We start from the raw sequence: 19,301 nt of genomic DNA, 5'->3' as shown, positions 1-19,301 counted from the left end.
CAGCCTCCACCCACCCAGCATCTCTACTGCTCTCCCGAGCACCTTCTCACACACCTGGGATCTGCTTACTCACTCAGAGCACTGCCTCCCCCACCCCCACTCCCAGCAGCAGGAAAGCTCCTAAGAACAGGGATTTTTGTGTTTATTCACTTGTTCATGCCCAACACCTAGAATGCTGCCTGCAGTTTTTTGTAGTAGGCTCCTAATATGTATCTGTTAGATGCATGAAAAGGGAACGGTGATAAGATGCTGGCCAGACATCCCATGAGGCATTTTAGCCTACTACAGGTAAGGTACACATTAAGTAAAAACAAATAACCTTTTATTTCTGATTAGTCTAACATAATTGTTAAAGTGCTTTCTTATCCTGGTTTCATTTGACCCTCCCTACTCAGGAGCTTATCCAGATTTTTGTGTGGCCTAAAACACCTAAAACTTGGAAGGCTCTCTTTGAAAAAAAGAATTTAAAATATAAATAGGTAAGGTCATTTTAGGTTAAGATAGGTATGTTCACTGTCTTGACAGAGAAACTGGCTTCACAGGTGTTTACATCTGTCAAAACTTAACCAAATGGTCCACTTCAAATATGTATAGTTCACTGTATGGCAACTATACTCCAATAAAACTAATTGACAAATTTTAAATTACAAATAAAAAGATAAGGGACTTGGAAGGGGGACGTGAAAGTGATGGTCCCCAAGCATTAGCCTCATTAACCTCACAGCACACCACCCTCCTGCCTGTACAAAGGTGGGCAATCACACCTATTACCAGAAAGTCTCCCCCAGCGCATCCACCAGCCCATCTAACACTAACTGCGTGGGTCTCAGTACTGGCTCAGCCACCACTGGTGGCACAGCGGGTGCCCAGCAACAAGAAGATGCTCAGTTAACAGAACTCCCCTCCAACACGGGGTAGGCCTCCTGGCCTCTGTACGCAGTGGGCCTTCCTTAACAGCGAGCAGCAGCGAGGGAGGCCCGTGCCCACCAGTGGCTGAGACCTTTACTCCACACATCGGAGATGACTCGTCTCCTGTGCAAGGAGCCCCAGGTCATGAAGCAGAGCCCCTCCTGGTCCCACAATGACGTCTGCCCTCTGCTGCAGGATTCAGGAGCTCTGCTACTACAGAGGCCATGTTGGCGTGGGCAAGAGGCCAGCAGCAGAGGCCACAGGAGCCAGACCCAAGGGGGCTCAGCTGTCTGTATTCTTCTATCATCTTCTCCTCCCTTACTGGCTCATCTCAGACATTATTCCACCCAGCCTCATTCTGCGTATCAGAGGTGATGCTGGGAGTTGAGAACTCTGGGTAGGAGCGAAGTGCTGGGTTTCTGTGGGTGTGCTGAGCCACAAGGGGCCGACCAGCTTCCTTCCTGCCACCAGGGTGCTTCGGAGGTCACCCCAGCCATTCTGCTGCCTCCGGGCCAGCTGGCGTCTAATCCAGGCTTCACACTTATATGGGGAGCTGCTACAGCTTCCCTCACTCTTGTAACAGGAGTTACAGTCGTGAGCATTTACTGAGCATGTCCGTGCCCTGGTACCTGTACAAATACAGACTGTGCACTGGGATAGTTGTGTCTGCGTGCTCCTTTTCAGTGCTCACAGGGGCTCTAATAGCTGCTACCACCACCTTCTACACACAGGGAAATCTAGGTACACAGAGGCTCAGAGAGCTGTTCAGGGTCACAGGCCAAGTGTGTCGGTTGAGACCGACACCCATCTTATCTGGTTCCAGAGCCTGTTTCTTCAGGATCACACAATATGACTTCTATTTAATGTGGGAGTGAGGGCCATCTCTCCCAGAAGCCAGGGCCAGACCTGCTGACCCCAGAGGTCTTATGCAGCCTAATGAAGAAGTAACTGTGGCCCAGAGAGGGGAATGATTTATTCAAAGTCACACAGTTTGTTATTGTCCCAGGTGCTATGAGAACACACCGTTCTATGGCTTCACAACTATGATACAATGGCTGTCCTCCCTTGGCTGGGCTGGGAGCTGCCTCTGTAAGACACTACCAGGCTCTTCCCTCTGGATCAATCCCCCGATTCCCTGGGTCTTGGCATGAAGTAAGCCCTCAGCTATGTCCAAATGCCCCTTGCCCTGACCCAGCTCCTGGAGGAAGAACCGACTATTTGGACCTAAGAGCCTGCCCACCTATTTTCACTCGCTCATGACCAGTGATACCCACAGCTGATAGAAGCCAACAATGTCATGGACGATGTGGATATCAGGAAGCCACAAAGTTGAAGGAAGACGTGGAGAGAAGTAGGGAGCATGTGCTCAGAAGCAGAGCCCTGAAACTGCAGTGAAGACCAGCAAAGAGCAAGGGCGGTAAGAAACTAGTAGAAACTCTAGATCAGTTTAGTGGGAAGGGAAGAGATCTATACCCTTGCCCCAGCTCTGCCACTTGCTGCTCCAAACCAGGCCTTTCCTCTCCCCTCCAGTGCAGAGACTGCATGCTGGGGCAGCGGGAGGCCAGCCTAGACCTCGGCGGGGCCAGGAGGGCAGCTGGGCATTACAGTGTGGCAGGTGGCCTTGGCCAACCCTGGGAGTGGGCTTGGGTGGGGCTGGAAAGGACGCCCCCGCCAGACTGTGGCCCATCTGTTAGAGGATATGTGTCCAACAGCCCCAGCTGACATCCACGGCTCCACCCCAACCCCACCATGGGCAAGAGCAGCCAATGGACAAAGGGGAGCCTTGGCCTAAGCACAGGCTGAGGGCGGGGGCCTTCCCAATACAAGGTCTACACGGTCTCTACCACCTCCTCCTAATCCCACACGTGGCGTCACACGTACCCACCAGCCACCCCAGGCTTCTCATTGGCCACATGCTACCACATGTTATCCCATCTGCACAACCCCGTCTGGGACAGATCATTTCTGCACCTCATTCTCTCTGCATAGCCTCCCCACTCTGCACCAGCCTTCCCTCCAAGCTGCAAATATACTAAACAGTGTAAAGGAAGTAAAGCACCTACCACCTAGCAGAAGGTCAGCGAAGTCAGCTGCTACTGTTACATTGTTAACAAGGCCTTATAATGAATGCTATTAGTTTTCAGAAGTGGAAAAAGCTGAGAACCTGAAGGCAGAGCCCCGCTCCACACGAGAGGAGACAGACCTACAGAAATGTGTGGGGTTTGAGCTCATCAGAGGCCTCTCATGGGAGCAAGCCGGGAGCAAGCCCTTCTAACAAGCTCTCCACTTCACCCTGGCAGGTTGAGACCCAGGGGAGGAGGCCAGCCACCCTCCACGACCAGCCCTAACCCCGGTGGCCTGGGGGCCTCTCTGTCCAGGGATCAGCTGAAGCTATAAACACCTGCAGCTGGAGGGGGGAGTCTATTTCTGGACAAGAAACTTCTGCCTGCAGCCTGTGAAGGCAGTGAGTAGGCCTGACATTGAGCTAGTACCACCATTTGTCCCTCAGGGGCTCTGAGGCTTCCAGTGAAATCCGACTCCATCTTCGAGGCCACCGCCCCAAGAAGCAGGCCCTGGTACCCAAGTGCGTGTGCCCACTCCCGCCTGCAATTCCCCATGCACAGGGGTCTGTGTCTTTCTATAAGTCTTTGGCTAACATCACTGGAGCTCCAGTCTTCCTCCCTCACTAAAATTTGAGCTCCTGGAGGGCAGAGGACATGTCCCATTCAGTTCTACATCCCACTGCTGCTCACTGGGCACTTCCATTTTCTCTCATCCCTGCGGTCACACTAAAAGGTAATGTCTTCTTCCAATGAGCACATGAAAAGGGGCTCAACATCACTAATCATTAGGGAAATGCAAATCAGAACCAAGATAACCACTCCACACCACAAGGATGACCATTAAAAAAAAAAACACACACACAGAAAATGTTGGCAAACATGTGAAGACGTCAGAATCCTTGTGCATTACTGGTAGAACATGAAAGGGGGCAGCCACTGGAAGACAGTTTGGCGCTTCCTCAAAAAAGCACAGTTACCATATGATCCAGTAATTTCATCTCTAGGTATGTACCCAAAAGAATCGAAAGTAGGGACTCAGATACCTGTACATGCATACTCATAGCAGCACCATTCACAACAGCTGAGAGGTGGACTGTCCATCAGTAGGTAAATGGAGACATAAAATGTGGTACATGCATGCAAAGGAGTATCGTTCAGCTATAAAAAATGGAGTTCTGACACAGGTCACTACGTGTGTGAACCTTGGGGACACTGTTGCTAAGTGAAATAAGCCAGTGACAAAAGGACACGTATTGTATGACTGACTACTTCCATGAGGTACCAAGAACAGGAAAATCGTACATACAAAAACAGAACGGAATTTACTGGGGCTGGTGGACAGGCGAGTAGACAAAGAGTCAGTGTTTAATGGCTGCAGAGTTTCATTTTGGGAGGATGAAAATGTTCTGGAGATGGATGGTAGTGATGGCACTGTCACAAAATGAAATGAATTTAATCCTGCCGAACTGTAACTTAAAATGCTTACAGTGGGGGATCCCAGGTGGCTCAGCGGTTTGGTGCCTGCCTTTGGCCCAGGGCATGATCCTGGAGTCCCAGGATCAAGTCCCATATCGGGCTTCCTGGATAGAGCCTGCTTCTCCTCTGTGTCTCTGCCTCTCTCTCTCTCTCATGAATAAGTAAATAAAATCTTAAAAAAAAAAAATGCTTACAGTGGTAAATTTTATGTGATGTATATCTTCCCACAATAACAAATAAATGAATGTAACCAAAACCAAACAAAAAGGTGGCATTATTATCACTGCTCCCCAGTTTTACAAATGAGGAGCAGAAGCTGAGAAGGGTGAGGCCACTAGCCCAAGGCCATACCAGCTGCTGACACAGACCAAGTCTGAACTGAGGGTCATATCATCAGACCTCTAGAAGCGTGAAGTCAGTGTTATAGGCCAGAGAAGGGACGTGGAAGGATCCAGAAACCGCAGGACGACAGAGCAAAGGGTAGTGGAGGATCCAAGAAACACGGCAGAGGCAGGGGGCAGAAGCTCAGATGACACTGCTGACTGCTGTCCCATAATCCCAATGACCTGGGCCTAGTCCCTACTCTGCCTCTCCTTAGCTGTGTGACTCATCCAAAACAGGGTCCCTTAAACCCCTGGACAGTCATCACAGCACCTGCCCAGATGGCCCACCAAAACTACCACACAGAGTCCCACCTCTGGGCCAGTGCTCACTCTTTCCCCCTTCCCGGAGCATAAACCTTCCTCTACCCTGCTCATGCTCTTCTTCCTTCCAGAAAACTTCCAAGATAACCTAGCACTCTGGGTGACACTACATACAACATAAGGGACAAGTTTCCTTTCCAAGGCATTTCTCCTGCCCCTCTGCTGCCCCAGGAAGTCGTGGAGAACAGAGGCCACAGCCCTAGGCCCCAGCCCGGCTCAGGCAGTGGGATCCTGCTGCACACGAGCTGCCTGGCTGCTGATGGGAATGAGAAGCTGCGGCGCAGGCACCCAGCGAGACAACAGAGAAGGTGAGGAGAGGAGAGGCAGAGAGAGGGAAGAGAGACCACGAGAGCTTGGAGAGTCCAGAGCCCGGCAGGCAGGAAGGAATGGATGCGAAGGGAACACAGAGCCAGGCAGCCCTCTTGCAGGAAGCGGGAACAGAGAAGGCAAGCCAGAGCTGGGAGGGGAGGGAGAGAGCTGGGGGTGAGAAGTCGCTCCACCCTCACCTCTCCCCACCACCTGCCCACGGGGCCAGAGGCCAGGCCGGCCGAAGGAGGTCAGAGTTACCAGCACGGCAGTGCCAGGGCCAGGGCCACACAGTGACACGGCAAAAATGAGGGCAGCCGCGGCTAGCAGCCCTGGCCCCGGAGCCTGTCCACAGTGTGGGAGGCTCGGCTCAGAAGTAACAGGCGCTAATCTGTCCTGCAGCTCCGCATGTTATCTGCATGTCTGCCTGGCCTTCCTGAGTGTCCCACTCAGGCTGTAAGGGGGCCAGAGCCGGGAACAGGGCTAATCCCCATCCTTGGAGTCTCCAGGTCTGGATTTGTCCTCTAGACACCCTGGAACCAGCCTGCTCTTCTGCCTGCCAGAGGCCTCCCCATGCCTGCTTATTCCCACAGGGCTGGCCCACCTGGAAAACAAACCCACAGCCTCTGACCGCAGGAAGCGGGATGCGTACAGGCCAGGGCTCTCAGGGTCCAAGACGGGGCCGGGGCCCTGGAGGATGGCAAGAGTGGGTCCCCCGAGGGAAGATGAAAAGACAGACGGGAGCAGCCAAAGTGAGATGAGTCTGAGTCAGTTTGGCAGCTTGTCCCTGTTCCTCCATCTCCCGGGGTCCCATCCCACACATGGGGCTGAGCTCAGAGCTATATATACCTCCCAGCTGGACGGCAGCCCCTGCTCAGGGCCCCTTCACCAGCTCCCTGCACGGTCCTGCCCTGGCTCAGCCCCCACGCCTGGTAAGAAGAGATGGGGACCAGCCAGTGTCTGGACCCCAGCAGGATCTGTACTTGGGAGGACAGGTGCCATGGGGGCTGGTGAGTCACCAGACACTGAGGAGCAGCCTCCAGTGCCCCTGCCCTGAGCCTGACCCACCTGGAGCCTGGGCCAAGCAGAAGGCGGGTACAGGGAGGAGAGGGGCAGATGGGCAGCTGGCTTCACAAAGCGCACAAAGGCCACCTGGGGTGATGTGGGAGCACTGTGCTGGGGGTGGGGTAACTGGTTCTGACTACCCGACAGACTCTGGGAGAAACTCTTGGCTTCTCTGAGCTTCTACCCCTGCATCTGCAACCAGACGTTAAAATTCCTCCTTCCTCTCCCTTAAAAAGACTGAGGAGATAAAGGACGTCAGAGACCACTGCCAGCTCTTGTCTTCCTGGGCAGAATTCAGAGGCTCCTGGCCCCTGCCCCTCCCCTCCCTTCCTCCCTGTGTGACCCCACCCCTCCCTGTCTGCCACAGGAGAAGAGCCACAAACAATATGGGCCAAACACCGTTTCCATCCTCCTTCCCCGCAGCCCAAGGGCTCCCTTTGGCCAAACAGAATTCCAATCCAAGGCCTGCCAGAGGGCTGCAGGCATGCATTTCCCCAACTGGGTCAGTCACAATGGTCTGCTGACTAACAAGGAAGTCTCTTAACCCAAGTCCTCTATAGGTGAAGCGGGGAGAGAAATTATCTACCCATAACAACTGAATAAAACTAACTAAGCACCCCCCAAATGTCCACCACAGGTGAACAGATAAACAAAAGGTGGGCTATCCATACAGTGAAATGTTATTTAGTTGGAGAAAGGAAGTTCTGCTATAGGCTAAAACACGAAAGAACCTTGGGGATGTGATGCCAAGTGAACTAACCTAGAGCAGTCACATCCATGAGACAGAAGGGGAGGGGGTGTCAGGGGCTGGGAGGAGGAGGGAACAAGAGTTAGTGTTTAGTGGGTATGGAGCCTCAGAGAAGGATGGTGCTGGTAGCTGCACAACGTGAATGTACTTTACGCCACCAAACTATACACTTAAAAATTGTTAAGAGAATAAATTTTAGGACGCCTGGGTGGCTCAGCAGTTGAGCATCTGCCTTCAGCCCAGGGCGTGATCCTGGAGTCCCGGGATCGAGTCCCACATCAGGCTCCCTGCGTGGAGCCTGCCTCTCCCTCTGCCTATGTCTCTGCCTCTCTCAGTCTCTCATAAATAAATAAAATCTTAAAAAAAAAAAAAGAAAAGAAAAAGAGAATAAATATTACATACTATATATTATACCACACACACACACACACACACACAAAGCCATCTCAGCATTCAAAGTCTGGTCTACCATGGCACTCCAATAAATGTCTGCTCATTCTGCCAAATTGTCATCTCCACCCCCCAACCCCAGTAACCACAGCACCCTCAGCTTTCTCCTTCTTCTGAACACCTCTTGGCCACTTGTGTTTGCCAGAAAACTTGTTCCTTAAAGCACAAAGATGTATCTTGCAAAGTGTCATGGCTTCCCACTGAGAGACCTGGACAGCCCTCCCCACTCCCTCACACCTTCACACCTCAGCTCTACATCAATACCCATCCCGCTCTCCACCAAAGTAGCAGAGAGAGCCCAGGATACCAGTTCTCCATTCCTCTCCAGCTCCACGGGAATAACCTAATAAAGCATTTGATCACGCACCTGGCACCCCAAACAGGAGCTCCACACACTTCAGCTGTCTTCACCATGAAGCTTCCATAGGGTCCAAAAGTAAGAAACAACCACTAAAGCAGGACGTGGTTAGAGTAGGGGTGGCCTAGGGTGGCCGAAAGAGGGCACAGATGCCACAGAAATAAGAGACTCTGTGGGGACCTAGCAAAGCCACAGCAGTGGGGCTGGTGAGGAGAGATGCACACTTATAACTGGTACCTGAGGATGAGACCCAGGGTCCAGCTAGCATGGACCTTGCGTACCCCACAAGAAAAAGAAAGATTTACTGTGGCCTTGTAGGGAAGGCAACAGGTAAAGGATGAGTGCTAGGGGCTGTGAGAGCCTTGTGGTGCCCCAAGGTGGTACCAAAGTGGACATGGGTTCGGTCTACCTGAACTGTCTGGAACAGTGTCCTCCCAGAGCTCCTGTCCACTCAGAACCTCAGAATGTGCCTTATATGGAACCAGGATCTTTACACTTGTACCAAGGTGAGATCACACTGGATTAGGAGTGACTAGTACCCTTATAAGAAGAGGTGAGGACACACCAGGAAGATGGCCGAGTGACAACACAGACACAGACTGCAGTGATGCAGCTACAAGCCAAGGAGGGCCACAGCTTGTGAGCGAGCAGAAGCTATGAGAGAGGCTGGAAGAGATCCTCTCTCAGAACTCTCCAAAGAAACCAACCCTATAGACACCCTGACTACAGACTTCTGAACTGTGAGAAAATACATTTCTGCTGGGTTAAGCCATCTGTTTGTAGTCATTTTTTAAAAAAAGATTTTATTTATTTATTCATGAGAGACACACAGAGAGAGGCAGAGACACAGGCAGAGGGAGAAGCAAGCTCCATGCAGGGAGCCTGGCGTGGGACTTGATCCCAGGACTCCAGGATCACGCCTGGGCCGAAGGTGGTGCTAAACCACTGAGCCACCCGGGCTGCCCTGTTTGTAGTCATTTCTTATAGCAGCCCCTGGAGACGAATATGGCCAGCCCTCACGAGCCTCTCACACAGCTGACAAAGTCTCAGTCTTGGGGGCTGGGGCAGACCCACGCTGGATAGGAGACAGAACTTGAATGGAAACCCTGGGAGCAGGCGGGCACCTGGCCTGGAGCCATCTTGCTGGGAGCCAGGGCAGTGCCCTCTGTTGTCAGGACTGCCCGTTACAGAAATCCTCCCAAGACCTGTGTTTCAAGCTGGGGGTTTATGGGGAATGGAAGCCTGACCTGGGCCTTCCAACAGCCATTCAGTTTTTGGTGTTGTTCTACTTTCCCATCCAAAGGCACAACCCCAGGCAGACTGCTTGGTCCCTTCCACATGACTCCTGGCCACAAAGTATGTCTGTATGTTCCGTATCCTCAGACACTCCCAAAGATCAAGCCTTTCCAGATCACTCAGAGCTGGATGGGACCTTTCCTGAGTGAAAGGTCTACAGCACTCTGCTTGACCGTCTCCTGGGACACTCCGCATCTGCCTTGCAGCACTGTTACACATGTGCTCACCTCCCCCTGCCCCTGCCTACTGTGAGCAGGGGCCAGATCTTCCCCAGCTAGGCCTGACCCACAGAAGGCTCATGACAGAGTGAGCACATGAATGAGGGAATGAATGAGTCCAGGAACCACCTTCCTAACCTCCCTTCACAGGCCAGGGGTGGGGAGCTAGAAGCTGACAAAGCATTTGCCTGGGGGCAGCTTATAGAATTTCACCAGTCTGCTCCCCAGTCTGGGAGGAGCAGGAGTGTTCTCGCTCTTCCCAAGTCTCCTACTACCACAGCTTCTCACCCACTCCAAGACTTCTCCTCACACACCCGTCACCCCTTGGGAACCCAGGACAGAAGAACAGCTTCCACTTGATAAATGCCCCAGAGGTCATTCCCCCCCCCACCATTACTTGGAGAACACCAAGACTGCTGTGCAGCCCACCCCTTGCCCAGGCCCAATTTCTAGAGTCGGACCATGAGGGCAGGACCCCACACCAACAGGCTCCTTACCGTACATCTTGCCCTCATCTGACAGGATGATCTTGCGCCGGCCACAAGGCGGGTAGATGGCCAGGGCCTCCTGGAAGCTCTGCTCGATGTCCGGGCTCCACACACCCTCCGCATCATTGTCGATGGGCTTGTCCAACGCCTGGCTGCCCCCAGAGACGTTGCTCCCCTCAGGGGAGTTAGGAGGGCTCCACTCGTTGGAGGTAATGGTGCCGGCCTTGCCCTCCAAGGCTCCGCTTGGAGGAGCGCCCGTTGGACCTGTCTGGACAGAAACCACAGCACTGGAGGAAGGACTCTGTGGCCGTGGGACAGGACACCCCGAGGAGTGCCAAGCCCTAGAATCATTTGCTCTTCCTTGCTTGGCCATTCACAGCACAGGAACGTGGAGGGGAAGGCTAAAGAGTGAAGTGAAAGGTCTAGGAGGATGGGGAGGCCTGGAATCTACAGCAGGCCATTTCCCCTCTGTAGATTCCAGCTTCACACCCTGTTGGATGAGCACAATGGCCCAGGCATTCTCTGAGCATAGCTCTAAGAACCCTAAGATAGGGCTGAGTAGTAGGAGACATGGACCAAGGACCAAAAGACATTCTGGCCTCAAGTCAACGAGGAGCCAGAAGGATGCAAACTATTGTGCACTATTGGTAGAAACATAAAATAGTAACCATTACAGAAAGGTATGGAGGTTCCTCAAGAGTTAAACAAAAAAACTGCCATTCAATCCAGCAATTCCACTTCTGGATATAGATCCAAAAAAACTGAAAGCAGGGTCCTGAAGAGATATTTGTACACCATGTTCACAGCAGCTTTATTCACAATAACCCAGAGGTGGAAGCAGACCTAATGTCTGTGGACAGATGAAGGGATAAATCAAATGTGCTATATATGCAAATGGAATGTTATTCAGCCTTAAAATGCAAGAACAGTCTGTCATATGCTACAGCATTGATGAACCTCATGGACATTATGCTGAGTGAAAAAAGCCAACCACAGGAAGACAAATGCTGTATGATTCCACTTATAAGAGATATTAAAGTAGTCAAAATCATACACGGAGCATAGAATGCTGGTTCCTAGCAGCCGTGGGGAGGGGGAACTGAGGGGTTGTTGTTTAATGGGTACATAGTTTCACTTCTGCAAGATGAAGTTCTGGAAATCTGTTGCACAAAAACGTGAATATACTTTTAATACTACCAAACTAATATACTCAAAAATGGTTAAGATGATCAACCTTATGTGTGTTTTACTACAACCAAAATTGTATATTTAAAAATAAAAGGATGCAAAATAAAATGCAGGTCACCATTCTCCCATCCCCATCCTCAGCTTGGGCTCTTTTCAAAGGAAGATTTCAGCTGTGGCAGGTTCTCCCATATTGGGGCTATTGCCGGGGTTGATTTGCTGGTGTCTCCAGAAGCTGACAATGCAACCCTGCCCTTTGCCACTAGCCCAAGCACAGGGCCGGGAGTCTTAAGTGCCTGAGTTCCCCACCCCTACTTGTACCCAGGACCCTCTGAGATAAGACCTTCCCAGAGCATTCCTTATTGTCTTTTCCTGCCCTATACACGAAGCCCCACATACCCCACAGCTCTTCACAAAGTAGTGGGTATGAGGGTGAGTGTGGTCAATGTCCACAGTGAAGGAAAAGGAGGAGTTGGGGATGGGGGTACAACCTCGGAGGGAGTAGAAGTTCCAAGGAACCGGGCCAAGCTGCTGGCAGACATGCAGTCTGAAGGAGGTGAGAAGTATTACAATTTAAATCAGGAACCCCAGAGGCAATCCAGCTGAAACCCCTAGGCTTGCTGAGGCCCAGAGAAGCCTAAGGACTGGCCCAAGGTCATACAGTAAATCAACAGTGCGGCTGGGTCTTCTCTGCCCTTTCAGCATACCAAATATTGGCTTCCTCTCTGTGGCTATTAAAATAAGTTTTCCTTAAGGGGAACCTGAGTGGCTCAGTTGGTTAAGCATCTCCCTTTGGCTCAGGTCACGATCCCGGGGTCCTGGGATCAAACCCTGCATCAGGTTCCCTGCTCCACTTCTTCTCCCTCTGCCTGCTGTTTCCCCTGCTTGTACTCACTTGTACTCTGTCAAAACAAACAAACAAACAAACAACAACAACAAAAACTCTCTCTCATGAATAAATAAAATCTTTAAAAAAATATATTTAATAGCCCTGGGAGGCAAGAGGGTAAGTTAATCTTAGTAATGAGGCCATTGAGTTTCAATGGCTACTCAGATGACAGCTTAGACCTGACCTGTACAGGGAGGTTGGAACTTGTACCTCAATCCTCTGAGAAAAGGCAGAATACTGACAAAATATGACAAGGAAGATCATCTGTTTGGCCTAAGTCCTAGGTTAGGAAAAAAAGGAAGAAAAACTGTCTTTCCTAAATATTTGTAAGCAAAGGCCTGCCTTAACCTTAAGTGGATTTGAGATTTGAATTTTACATTATTCAGGAATTCCCAGCCAATTCATGACAATAAATAGTGGTTCGCGACTGAAAAATATCTGAAAAGACAGTCTTAACCCATTGCAGAGAAGTCCCAAAGATAAAGCCTTTCTAAAAAGGATCTCAAAATCCAAAGTTGCAAGTAATGAGAGGAAACAATCTACCATGATCAAGATCCAATAGGATTAGAGCCCCAAGAACTAGAGATAACTGAACTATCAGATAAAAACTATTATATGATGATGTTTGAAATAATTATTGACTTAAACAAGGAATTGGTAACATAAGAAAGAATTAGACACTATCAAAAAAACACAAAGCAGACTGGAAAAAGAGCCAAACAGAACATTTAGAAAGAAACATTTTCATCACCAAAGTTAAAACTCAATGGTTTCACTGAGAGTAATAGTACATTAGACACAGTTAGAGAAAGAATTAACAACCTGGAGGATAGATCTGAAGATATTACTCAGAAATATATTTTTTTTAAGTGATAAAGAGCAAGGAGAACAAAATAAAGCAGTTCAGAATACTTCTAATTAGCACTCCAGAAAGAATACAGAAAATGAAGTAGAACAACATTTGAAAGATAATGGCAAGAAAAATTTCCAGAAATAATCAAATACATGTATCTTCCAATTAAGGAACTATACGGAATCCTAATGAGGAAAAATTCAAATAAAATCAACACATACTGTAAGGACACTGCAGAATACCAAGAACAAAGAATAGATCTTAAAACATCCAGAGCGAAGAAAGGTAAATTACCTACAAAGGAAGGAATATGACATTAACTGTATATATGGATAGTGGACTTCTCAATAGTGGCACTAAAGGACCCAAGCAAATGTCTCCAAACTGTTGAGAAAAAAAATAACTGTTAACCTAAAATTAAAAACCCAACAACACTACCACCAACAACAACAAAAACCAAAATATCATTCAAGAGTGAACATTAAATAGAGGCATTTTCAGACAAAGATGGAGAGAATTGGAGCACCTGGGTGGCTCAGTTGATTAAGCATCTGCCTTGGGCTCAGGTCATGATCCTGGGATCCTGGAATTGAACCCGTATTAGACTCCCTGCTCAGCAGGTCAGGGAGCTTGCTTCTCCCTTTCCCTCTGCCTACTTATGCTTTCTCTCTTTCAAATAGATTTTTTTTTTAATCTTAAAAAAAAAAAAAAAAAAGATGGGAGAGAACTTACTATTAAACACTCTCACTAAAAAAGAAAAAAAAATAGGGAAGTACGTATGAAAAGACATTACATACATGGAAGAGAGGTGAACAAAGTGGTGGTAAAAGTAAAAGTGAATCTAAGCAGTATTTACTTTATGAAGACAATAACAATGATTATGACTAAATCTGGTCACATAATGCACACTCATGCACGCATGCACACACAAGTGAAAACCATGTTTTTGACCCATAATTTCAGAAGGTACTTTGATAAAATTCAAGACCCAGCCACAATAAAAACCCTTAACAAACTCTAGAAACAAAGAAATGTCCTTAATGTGACAAATGGTATCTTCCCGAAACCCACTGTGATATTGTGATTTATAATAAGAAATGTGTATTTGGTCTTTGCCCTAGTTTCTAGCACAGAGCTGCTAAAGCCTTGAGATTTTCTAAGTGATGAGAGCGATAAAGGTATCTTATTATGTGAATGTGGTGACTTTTGGAATGCACCTAAGAATGAGGGCTGGTGACCAGGAGAACCAACCATGTAATTAGAGGGCTGGAATCTTCAGTCCCATACCACCAGCTCCTCCCCCCAAAAAAGTCCAGGAGAGCGAGAGGGACTACATGTTAAAGTAACTGCCAATGGCCAGTGGTTTGATCAATTGTGCTTATGGAATGAAGCCTCCATAAAAACCCAAAAGGAGAGGAGCCAGAGAGCTGCTGAGCCAGTGAACACATGGAGATATGAGGAGAATGGTACATACTTAAAGAGGTCATGGAAGTTATATGCCCTTCCCCCAACCCTGCCCTTAGCATCTCTTCCATCTGGCTATTCCTGAGATATTAACTTTCATAATTAACCAGTAATCTAGTATGTAAAGTGTTTCTCTGAATTCTATAAGCCACTCTAGCAAATCAATAGAACCTAAGGAGGGGTCATTGGAACCTCAAATCTTGCCACTGGTGTCTGGGGTCAGGGAGCTGTCTTGGGAGACTAAGCCCTTAACCTGTGGGATATGACTACCTCCAGGTAGACAGTGTCAGAATCGAACTGAATTGTAGGACACCCAGCTCATGCTGGAGACTTGGTTGGTGCGAGAATGTCTTCAGCCCCCACCCCAACTCCACTCTAACACGTACACGCTGGGATTGGTGACCAGAACTTTTACCTGCACAACACATACTGAATAAACACTAGAAGAATTACCTCTAAAGTCAGAAATAAGATAAATAATGCTCACTTTCAACATTTATACTCACGCTGTAATAGAAGTCGTAGCCAACACAGGAGGATAGGAAAAGAGATGTGAAGATTAGAAGAAGTAAACTGTCATTGTAAGGAATTATGGTAGAAGACTGAATGAAAGGATTTGACAAATTACAATTACATTCTCATAGATCAGAAATAAGGTATTAGACAATATAATTTTTAAAAGCATTCCGTTAAAAAAAGTATTCCATTTAGAAACTGAAATCATAATTCCCTATTGATCAATCTAACAAGAGATGAGGCCTTTACAAAGAAAATTGTAACTGTTTTCAAAGACAGAGAACATTAAATAAATGGAGAGGAAACGGTGTTCATGGATGGGAAAATATCATAAAGATGTTGAATCTCTATTTAAAAAAATCATAAGTTCAATGAAATTATGACTAATAATCCCATAAGATCTTCCACAGAACTTAACAAGCTGAATCTCAGAACACAGGGAAAAACAAAGACCATTCTCAAGTTGTCTTAACTCATTCTCTTCACTCTTCTTTCTTCTCTTTGGCCCCCTATTTCACCAGACCCATTCCCTAAGTGTTTTCTTCAAGGCTCTGCCCTGACCTCTCCTTTTAAACACCCATTCCTAACCCCTGGGGGATCCCCACCCATGGCTTATACTCCCATTGTGTATTTTTGATTCGCAAATCTGTATGTCCTTCTTGAGTTTAGCTATATCCGGCACTGCTTACCAGGCAGGCCCAATCAGACTTCTCCAAAACTCTTCAAATTCAACACCTCCAAAATCAAATTTTCAGCTTGCCATGGAGTCCTGCTCCTCCTCCCCCTCAGGTCTCTCAGGAAATGACACCACCATCTACCCAGAGGCCAGAAACCTAAGAGGTATTCTGACTTTTCCCTCTTATCTCCCATAAATAATTAACTGCATCCTATCTCCTCAAAGTCTTCCTGAAACCACTTCTCTATCTCAGAGCTCTCCCTAATCCAAGCTAATCTGCTAGTCCTCACCTGGGTGACTGTGCCAACCCCATGTAGACTACATGATCTTTCATGGCAGCCACAGTATTTTATACAATACAAATGTGATTGTGTGATTCCTCTACTTAAAATCTTTCAATGGCTTTTCCATGATCTTAGATAAAATGACACACACCACAGTAGGACTTTATAAGGTCCTTTTTTTTTTTTTTTAAGATTTTATTTATTTATTCATGAGAGACAGCGAGAGAGGGGGGGGGGGGGGAGGGCAGAGACACAGGCACAGGGAGAAGCAGGCTCCATGAAGGGAGCCCAACGCGGGACTTGATCCCGGACCTCCAGGATCACACCCTGGGCTGAAGGCAGTGCTAAACCCACGCCACCCGGGCTCTCCCTATAAGGCCCTTCATCAGCTGATTCCTGCTCTCTGGCCATGCCTTTCATGCATCTGCACTATCATTTATACTTTCTTTGTACCCCCAGCCCCAACCCCCAAATGATACCCCCAACATGCCAAGCTCATTATCCACACCTAGAAGTGCTGCCTGCAGCCTTCCATCCCATCCCTCTTTCACCTAACTCATCTTTAAAGCCCAGCCAAAACGTCACTTCCTCTGGCAGGATGACCCAAACCTCAAGTCTGGACTAGGAACTCCCCTCTGTCCTCCAACAGATCCCCACACTATCTATATCTGACCCCCGAGCTCCCAGGAAGGACTGCCTCCTTCAAAGTACCTCAGACTCCATGAGGACAGGGATTGTTGTCTTTCTCTACTTAAGTCCTTAGCACACTGCACAATGAGGGGGAACAAAAGAATGAACAAAGGAGTGGATGGATATCTGCAAAGTGGCCTTTGTGAAATAATGAGTTCTCTGTGGGGAGAATGAACTGTGCTGTGTTTAGTGTCAGGAAATCAAAAAAGATATCAGTAAATGTCTGGACTTTGGCACACCAGAGGGAGAGCTGGAGTTGTATGTTAATCCCTTTGGAATTTATTTTGGAGGTTTGCAAAATGAAAGTGTAATGTCTGGGAGTCAAGAGACCGCCTCTGGTTCCAGTGTTACAAGCAACTGGGACCATGGTCAAATTCACCCATTTCTCAGACTGGGATCTAAAGTCCTTTACGTCCTACAGTGTCTGTGGCTCACACTCCCTGCCCAGACCCTCCACTTCCTCTAGGAGCTTTCCTAAGTAGCCTTTAGATGAACCACCCAGACTTTCACCTGTAGCTTTGTTCAAAGAAGGAGAACTGATCTGCCATGGACAGATATCCCATATGCCAGTCGACAAGATCAGATGTTAACTAGTACAGGGCCTGACACAGAGTCAATGCTCAGTAAGAGCTATATTAATTGTCACCATCATTATCTAAATTACAAATATTGCCTCATGTGGAAGGTCTAAAGTCCTAAGTGGACCTAATAGACACATATACCTTAAGCCTTAATGCCTAACATTGATCAATGTTAACTAAAATAATATTAAGGTTTTCCATGTCCTGGCTTTAGCCTAGATTCTCTTTTGAGACCCGGCACTAAACACAGATGAATACCCAAGAGAGGCAGAGGTGCTATGGAGGCCAGAAAGGAGTGAGGCCCAACTTCCCTGAGACTACACAAACCCTTCTGAGAACCAGAGTCTCTGGGCCCTTCCTTCATCGGAGCTGAACTAGACCAGCCAGTTGAAGTAAGCAGCTTCAGTCCCTGTAGAAGTTGGGCCCAAGACAACCACCAAACACCAGACCCAGGGGGAAGCAGAGATTCATGTCAGACACTGCCTCATGAGTGAGGTCTCTGAGGTCCTGTACTTCATGTTCCCAGGATTGGGTCTGACCCAGGAAAGGGAGGGCAGGGGGTCACCCAAGGCTCCAGGCCACAGGATTTGTTACTGAAATGGAGTTGCTCCTGGGCCTGTGTGGCCCTGCTGCCCCCAGGCCATAGCCCTCACTGGCTGGCCTCTCCCAGCCTCACCACCCATGGCCCCAGGCCTGGCAGCTGCCTCCCCTCACCTGGCAAACCTCCCACACAGCCTAGGCCCTGCAGCTAGTAGAATGGAGGCTCAGCCAACACCAGCCCAGAGAAGGATCCCCACTCCTCCTCCTTCCCCTCAGCCTCCACACTGACCCCCATGGACCTGCCAGGACGAGAGCGGGAGGTGAAGACAGATGGCAGAGTTACGCCTGGGCCATGTGCCATGAACAAAGGAATAAAAATAATCCTGGCTGGGCTTCCAGAGCCTGGCTAGAAGGCTTCTGGTTCTGTCCCCAGCCCCACCCAAAAGCCCACCAGATGGCCCACCCAAGGCAAACTCCAGGCTCATACAACATTCAGCTCCACCCTCAGGTCCTCAGATGCCAGTTATTCAGGAATGTTCAGAAGAAGTAGAACTTCAATTAAGATCTTTATGATAAACTCCTCAAAAACATGTTCAGGACAGAAAGGGAATCATGATCCCCAGGTTATAAATGAAAAAAACAAAGCTTGGGGAGGACAAATGACTTGCCCTGAGAAAGCGGCAGGACCAGATCTCATCCCCTCTAGTCCTGTCCCCTACCCGGTCCAGAGCTGTATCCTCAAGATTTCCACCTCTTGCTCCCAAAGCCCACCCCTCCTGGACCCTTCCACGGCCATCCGTGATCACGAGGCTGCACTCTTCTCCCTCTGGCTGGATTTCCAAGATACAACTCAACACAGGACAGTGCCCGGTCTCTGTTCACCTGCTTCCCCCACTGGACTGTGAGCTACCTGAGCACATGATTCTTTCTTATATATTAGCACCCTCCCCAAGTCTCCTGGCTCCATACAGGGAATCGGGATAGATGTTATCCTACATTACGTAGCATCAGTGATCCCCCCAATTCCCTTTCCTCAGGTGAGAACAAATCTCCCACTCATTTCCTGTTATCACATTACCTCTTAACTTGTTGAAGGTCAACTCATGTTATAACCTCTGCCCTGTGCTCCTGACCCCAAATCGGAAGGGATAGAGACTAAAGCTCAGAAAGTTTCCAAGATTCTCCTGGTGTCATTCAACATTAGGGAGAGACAATTCAGAGAGGGCCTGAGACACCTACTTGGTTATGGGGTAGAAATGGTTCTCTCTGCCCACCCCTCCCGGATCAGATTCCAAGAGCTCTGGGATCCAGGCTAAAGGTTTCAACTCTATCAGGCTCCTCATGACCTGTGATGCCTCAGCACCTGATGCTTCTCCCCTGGGGCCCTTGGAAAGAACAACCACCTTCATCCCAATGACTCCTTACCTGAGAAGCTGGGAGAAGGAGAAAAACGGGATTTCCTTCCTGGAGACCCATTCTAATCTTCCACCATGAGTCTCAGAGGTATAAAGACAGAGGAGGCAGGGAGAGTAACTAAAGTAA

At 48.7% G+C, this 19,301-nt stretch overlaps 1 protein-coding gene across 2 annotated transcripts in view; it reads right to left on the bottom strand.

Annotated features, from left to right (window-relative positions):
- Positions 1-19,301, bottom strand: part of TEAD4 (TEA domain transcription factor 4) — a 64,571-nt gene that overhangs the window by 29,069 nt on the left and 16,201 nt on the right. Inside the window, exon 1 of one of the 2 annotated variants that reach the window (XM_041736875.1) lies at positions 10,091-10,221. The exons of the other annotated variant lie outside the window; for it this stretch is intronic. Within the exon in view, the coding sequence (XP_041592809.1) occupies positions 10,091-10,097 (7 nt within the window). The 5' untranslated portion in view covers positions 10,098-10,221. Of the gene's footprint in view, positions 1-10,090; positions 10,222-19,301 lie in introns of those variants that run through there. 2 annotated transcript variants of the gene reach the window in all.

The sequence above is a fragment of the Vulpes lagopus genome, chromosome 21 (assembly GCF_018345385.1).
Source record: "Vulpes lagopus strain Blue_001 chromosome 21, ASM1834538v1, whole genome shotgun sequence".
Classification (NCBI taxonomy): domain Eukaryota; kingdom Metazoa; phylum Chordata; class Mammalia; order Carnivora; family Canidae; genus Vulpes; species Vulpes lagopus.
This window is presented reverse-complemented; position numbering and strand designations above follow the sequence as displayed.